At 35.7% G+C, this 7,365-nt stretch overlaps 1 protein-coding gene across 1 annotated transcript; it reads left to right on the top strand.

Moving 5' to 3' along the window:
- Positions 1-1,567: 1,567 nt before the first annotated feature.
- Positions 1,568-2,698, top strand: LOC122334667. The gene has a single exon (XM_043232677.1). The coding sequence runs from the start codon at positions 1,568-1,570 to the stop codon at positions 2,696-2,698; it is 1,131 nt and encodes a 376-aa protein (XP_043088612.1).
- The last annotated feature ends 4,667 nt before the right edge of the window (positions 2,699-7,365 follow it).

A 7,365-nucleotide genomic window follows, 5' to 3' on the forward strand; every position in this document is an offset into this window, starting at 1 on the left:
ACGGCAACTGCTACTTCTCACAAAGTAGAGAATGATGAGCCATCCACAAACACTTCCATGATCGTGCCAGTGTGGGTATCAACGGAGAGGAATCCAGGCTGTGAAAGGCTTGTTTATGCTCTGCTTGACACCCAGAGTGATACTGTGTTTGTTGACCGAGAGCTGAGCAACAAGTTACAAGCTGACTCCTGTCCTGTGAGACTGAAGTTGACAACCATGACCGCAAAGGATGTTATCATGCCAAGTCAAAAGGTATCAGGTCTCAAAGTAAGAGGCTACAGCTCTTCTGTTATCCTCAACCTGCCCCTGCTTACACTAAAGACTCCATTCCAGTGAACCATACTCACATCCCTACTTGTGACACAGCACGACATTGGAAGCATCTCTCTTCACTGGTTGACAAAATTCCACCTCTGCAGGATTGTGAGGTTGGTCTCCTCATAGGCTACAGCTGTCCAAAGGCTTTAGCACCAAAACAGGTAATTCTAGGAGGAGACGATGAACCTTACGCAGTCTATACAGACCTAGGATGGAGCATTGTTGGTCGACTGTCTTCACACCATGAATCACAAAGCTTCAACACCATTTGTCACAGAGTCAGCACTAAAGAGCTCCCTCCAGTGACCCCAGCAGATGTAATAAAAGTATTGGAGTCTGATTTCAAAGATGCTGGCAAAGATGATAAAACTGTTTCACAGGATGACATCCTCTTCTTGACCAAACTGCAACAAGGCATAAGGAAGAATGAAGACGGGCATTACGAGATGCCTCTGCCCTTCAAAAGGAGACCCTATTTACTTAACAAGCAGCTAGCCATCGTAAGACTCAATCATCTTAAAAGGAAATTGCTAAAAGATGAAAAATACATGGAACACTATGTGAAGTTTATGGAAGAAGTCATGGAAAGGGTGATGCAGAAGAAGTGCACAATGAAGGAAAGGATGGTGAGAATTGGTATGTCCCTCATCATGGGGTGTTTCACCTAAGAAGCCAGACAAGCTCCGTGTTGTCTTCGACTGCTCCGCCAAGTACCAGGGAACCAGTCTCAATGACCACTTACTCCAAGGCCCAGATTTAATGAATAATCTGACTGGTGTTCTCGTCACGATTCAGAAAACATCCGTGGCCCTTATGTGCGATGTTGAACGGATGTTTCACCAATTTCATGTAGAAGAAGCGGATCGAAACTACCTCCGATTTCTCTGGTGGAAAAATGGTGACTTGGCTTCACAGCCACAAGAATATCGAATGAAGGTCCATCTTTTCGGTGCAACCTCATCACCTGGATGCGCCAACTATGGTCTGAAACATTTGGCTAAAGAGAATGAGTGTATGTATCCTCTTGGCTCAAAATTCATCACAACAGACTTTTATGTAGATGACGGTGTCATCAGTGTAGCCAACACAGAAGAAGCTATCCAGGTAGCAAGAGAAGCTCAAATCAACTGTGTGCCTTAGGTGGTCTTAGACTTCACAAATTCATTTCAAATGACAAAGTTGTACTGAATAGCATTCCAACTTCGGACGAGCAACTGGAGTAAAGGCGCTTGAACTCAACTTTGATGACATGCCTTTAGAGAGAGCTTTGGGGATCCACTGGCATGTTGATTCTGACAACTTCAGATTCTCTGTTGACCTCAAAGACCAGCCAGCAACACGTCGTGGCATACTATCCACAGTTGCGTCTCTGTATGATCCCCTAGGCTTTATTGCTCCTTTCCTGCTCAGTGGAAAATTGGTGCTTCAGGAAATGTGCAGAAACGGAACTGGTTGGGATGACCCCTTCCTAAAGAATTGCAGTCAAGTTGGGAGCATTGGAAAGCTGATCTGTGAACTTGGAAAAAATCTGCATATCCCGCTGCTATGTGCCTGCAAACTTTGGAAAGGTTGTCAAAAGGAGCTGCATCACTTCTCTGATGCGAGCAACAGCGGATATGGCCAGTGTACCTATTTGAGATCAATAAGTGAAGAAGGAAACATACATTGTGCCCTGGTCATTGGTAAATCCAGAGTTGCTCCCATCAAGGTCCAGACTATTCCGAGGCTTGAACTGACAGCTGCTGTCATCTCAGTTGCCATGAGCAATATGCTTAAACAGGAGCTGGATTATGCGGACATAGAAGAGCACTTCTGGACTGACTCTCAAGTGGTGTTGGGATACATTAACAACGAAGCACGTCGCTTTCACACATTTGTAGCGAACAGAGTGCAGAAGATACATCTCAGCACTACTCCTCAACAGTGGAAATATGTTCCCACTAATGAAAACCCTGCTGACCATGCATCAAGAGGTTTAAACACTAATGAGATTCTAACATCCAATTGGTTGACAGGGCCAGATTTCCTGTGGAAGAAGGATAAACCTCCTGTGGCAAATATTGACATAGCACTAACGATTGGAGATCCTGAAGTCAGACAGGCTCAGACACTGAGTTCACATACAACAGAAGTCTGTCTCTCAGATCGCTTGTCAAAGCTGTCTTCATGGTCTGGAGTTGTCCAAGCTGTGGCTCGCCTCATTCGCAGAGCAAAAGGAGACAAATCCAACAGTTACAGTACTGTAGCTGAACGAGAAGATGCAAAATGCTTAATTGTTAAAGATTTACAAAGAAACAACTTTCCAGAGGAAATCAAATTACTGAGAAAGGGGCTCAGCTGTCACCTAGCAGCAGGTTGTACCGTCTTGATGCCTTCCTAGATCAAGAAGGAGTACTCAAGGTGGGAGGAAGGCTCTGCGATGCGTCTTTACCTAAGCTTAATCAAACACCCAGTGATCATTCCTAAAGATCACCACATAACAAAGATGATCATCTCTCACTGTCATGAGAATGTCAAGCACCAAGGAAAGGGTCTCACAGTTAATGAGATCAGATCACAAGGATACTGGATTCCAGGAATGAACAGAGCAGTAGCATCCCATGTGCATCACTGTGTGACATGTAGGAAGCTCAGAAGACCAACCGAAGAACAAAGAATGGCCAATCTCCCACCAGAGCGTACAAATCCATCCCCACCATTCACATATTGTGGTATGGACTGCTTTGGACCCTTTATCACTAAACAGGGTCGAAGGGAGAATAAAAGATACGGCCTCATCTTCACATGTTTCAGCTCTAGAGCTATTCATATCGAAATGCTGGACAATATGTCTACCGATGCTTTCATCAATGGTTTGCGCTGTTTTATTGCATTGCGTGGAGCAGTGCGCCAAATTAAATGTGACCAAGGCACCAACTTTGTAGGAGCCAAGAATGAGCTGAAAAATGCTCTTAAGGAGGTTGATGCAGATCGACTGACTGTGTTCTTAGCTGAGAAGCAGTGCGACTTTGTCCTAAATGCACCCCATGCAAGTCATACTGGTGGGGTATGGGAGGCAAATCAGAACAGTGAGGAATGTTCTTCTCTCAACTCTCTCACTCTCTTCTGGAAGACTGGACGATGCTTCACTGCGGACATTCTTTTATGAAGCTATGGCAATCGTAAACAGCAGACCACTCTCAGTTGATAACTTAAACGACCCAAACAGCCTTGCACCTCTCACACCTAATAACCTGCTTACAATGAAGTGCATCCCAGCATTGCCACCACCCGGCAGATTTATTAGAGAAGACATCTATGCAAGGAAGAGGTGGCGTCATGTTCAGTACCTTGCAGAGCAATTTTGGAGTCGTTGGCGTAAAGAATATCTGTCCAACATTGCCACTAGACAGTGCTGGCACACAGCAAAGAGAAATCTGCAAGTAGGAGACATTGTCATGGAAAAGACTGATCTGCCCAGAAATGAGTGGCGACTGGCCAGAGTAACGGAGACTACTACAGATAAAGACGGGCTTGTGAGAAGAGTCAAGATATGCTTTGGTGACCGGAATCTAGAAAAGGATGGTCGTCGCCTGAACAAGCTGTCTGTCATTGAGCGCCCAGTACAGAAGCTGGTCCTGTTGCTAGAAACAGTCTAGCTAATTCTAAGAGCAACCAAGTGTATCCTTTTCTTCATATGACTTACATTCCAGAATTAATTTACTTTAGTATGAACACTTTATGTGCGTGCTTTTGAGCAGAAGGTCATCTTTAATTGAAAATCATTTGTAATTTGTTCTTTAAATGTTACAAAAAAAAAAAAAAAATTACTCTTGATTGGTGGGAGTATAAATAACCCTCTGGTTATTTGAGTTAATTTCCTGCGTTTATATGTTATTTTGATATTAGTTAGGTATTTTCTAGATAATAATTATATGTTTGTGATGTTTTGAAATGCTTCTTTGCACTCTTTAAGTTATTTATCCGATGGAGACTTTTATTTTGAAAGACGGCTTGCGAAAAGGCGCTGCGCCCGCTGAAACACGGAAACAGAGACCGCGGAGATCGCAGAGAAGGAGAGCACGCGTACAGAAACGGAGACGGAACAAAGTTAACATAAATAATTAAGGACACTTTAAAAAGGAAAAAGGAAATTAGCATCGTTTTGTTTTATTTTAACTTTGATATTTTAACACCTGGTTGAAAGGGAGAACAAGGTAGAGCATTTCACTAATATATACGTAAATTACATGTCGTATTGTGTTTTATGTGTTTGCTTTATTAAATTTGAGCAGCTTTACGTAGTTTAAGTTAATTGTTAGTATTAATAGTAAAGTTTTGAGTAATTACTTTGTTTCATTTATATGAATGTGAATTCATTGTAGATTCTATATTGTTTATTTTTCTACTTTAGCTCTTACGGTGTTGTGACAATAAAAACACAAAAGGAAGGCAACACAACATCAGTGATTGAGTCAAATCCTTTACTTATCAACCGGGCTGTTACACTCAGTTTTCCTGTTCAGATGACGCGTTTACTGTTACGTTTGATGTGAGGATACTAACCATGCTCTCTCTGAACTCTTCCCAGCATACCATGACCTTATTTTCCATAGTTTGAGCCGTAATCCAGCTCACCGGCTGACGCTCCAGCAGCTGGAAGAGCACCGCTGGATGATACTCTGGAGGTCTAGGTAAAACGAAGACTGTTTTCATGCACATCAGAGCACAGGCAGACAGCAAAATACAAAGAATGAAAAGAATATAATATTTCAGAGTGCTGCTGTCTGTAGAAACTAAAACATAGAAAAAGTGCATGGAAACATAGTTACTTAGTGCTTCACAAATTCTTAATGAAAGGTAAATCATAAATGTAACATTGATGCTTCTTAAGTAACATTAATGTAAAAAAAGAAAATAACATTTTAAAAATACTATTCTAGAAAGTAAAGTAAGTCACTACTTGGTGGCTTTTAGTGACATTAACATAAGAGATGAAAGAAATGAATAATTACAAAAAGTAAAGAAAAGTTTTGAAAAGAAAAAAATAAAACAAGATAAGAAAAGATAAAATAAATAATTACAAAAAGCAAAGAAAAGTTTTGAAAAAAAAAAAAAAAACAACATAAGAAATGAAAAAAAGTAAAAATACTTTTGAAAAAAAAATATATATATATTTTTGTAATAATCAGTCACAAATTTGTGGCGTTTTAGTGACTAACATAAGAAATGAAAAAAAAAAAAAAGACAAAAAATGTAAAGCATATTTTTGAAAAGAAAATAATAATAATAAAAAAAGAATATTTTGTAATAATCAGTCACAAATTGGTGGCTTTTTAGTGATATTAACATAAGAAATGAAGAAAAATAATTACAAAAAAAGTAAAGAAAAGTTTTGAAAAGAAAAAAATAAAACAACATAAGAAATGATAAAATAAATAATTTAAAAAAGTAAAGAAAATTTTTAAAGAAAAAAAACAACATAAGAAATGAAAAAAAGTAAAAATACTTTTGAAAAAAAAATTGTAATAATCAGTCACAAATTTGTGGCGTTTTAGTGACTAACATAAGAAATGAAAAAAAAAAAAGGCAAAAAAAGTAAAGTATATTTTTAAAAAGAAAATAATAATAATAATAAAAAAAAATTGTAATAATCAGTCACAAATTGGTGGCTTTTTAGTGACTAACATAAGAAATGAAAACAAAATAATTACAAAAAGTAAATAAATTTTTTTAAAGAAAAAAACAACAACATAAGAAATGAAAAAAAAGTAAAAATACTTTTGAAAAAAAAAAAAAATTGTAATAATCAGTCACAAATTTGTAGCGTTTTAGTAACTAACATAAGAAATGAAAAAAAAATGACAAAAAAGTAAAGCATATTTTTGAAAAGAAAATAATAATAATAATAATAAAAAGAATATTTTTGTAATAATCAGTCACAAATTGGTGGCTTTTTAGTGACATTAACATAAGAAATGAAAAAAAAATAATTACAAAAAAAGTAAAGAAAAGTTTTGAAAAAAAAAAGTAAAACAACATAAGAAATGAAAAAAGTAAAAACACTTTTGAAAAAAAACATTTTTGTAATAATCAGTCACAAATTTGTAGCGTTTTAGTGACATTAACACAAGAACTGAAAATAATTTTTAAAAAGTAAAAATATTTTTGAAAAGAAAAAATACACCACATAAGAAATAAAAAAAAAATGACAAAAAAGTAAAGAATACTTTTTAAAAGAAAATGAAAAAATTATATTTTGTAATAATCAGTCACAAATTGGTGGCTTTTAGTGATATTAACATAAGAAATGAAGAAAAAATAATTACAAAAAGTAAAGAAAAGTTTTGAAAAGAAAAAAATAAAACAACATAAGAAATGATAAAATAAATAATTTAAAAAAGTAAAGAAAATTTTTAAAGAAAAAAAAACAACATAAAAAATGAAAAAAAGTAAAAATACTTTTGAAAAAATATATATATATTTTGTAATAATCAGTCACAAATTTGTGGCGTTTTACTGACTAACAAGAAATGAAAAAAAAAGTAAAGCATATTTTAAAAAAAAATAATAATAAAAAAAAGAATATTTTTGTAATAATCAGTCACAAATTGGTGGCTTTTTAGTGACATTAACATAAGAAATGAAAAAAAGAATAATAATTACAAAAAAAGTAAAGAAAAGTTTTGAAAAGAAAAAAAAATAAAACAAGATAAGAAATGATAAAATAAATAATTATAAAAAGTAAAGAAAAACTTTAAAAAGAAAAAAATAAAACAGCATAAGAAATGATAAAATAAATAATTGAAAAAAGTAAAGAAACATTTTTTAAGAAAAAAAAACAACATAAGAAATGAAAAAAAAGTAAAAATACTTTTGAAAAAAAAAATTTTTATAATAATCAGTCACAAATTTGTGGCTTTTTAGTGACATTAACATAAGAAAATGAATAATTATTACAAAAAAGTAATTATCCCCTCCTAGGATCGCCACCTTAACGTGGTGGAGGGGTTTGAGTGCCTGAATGACCCTAGGATCTAGGTTGTCCGGGGCTATATGCTCCTGGTA

This window comes from Puntigrus tetrazona, unplaced genomic scaffold (assembly GCF_018831695.1).
Source record: "Puntigrus tetrazona isolate hp1 unplaced genomic scaffold, ASM1883169v1 S000000610, whole genome shotgun sequence".
NCBI lineage: Eukaryota > Metazoa > Chordata > Actinopteri > Cypriniformes > Cyprinidae > Puntigrus > Puntigrus tetrazona.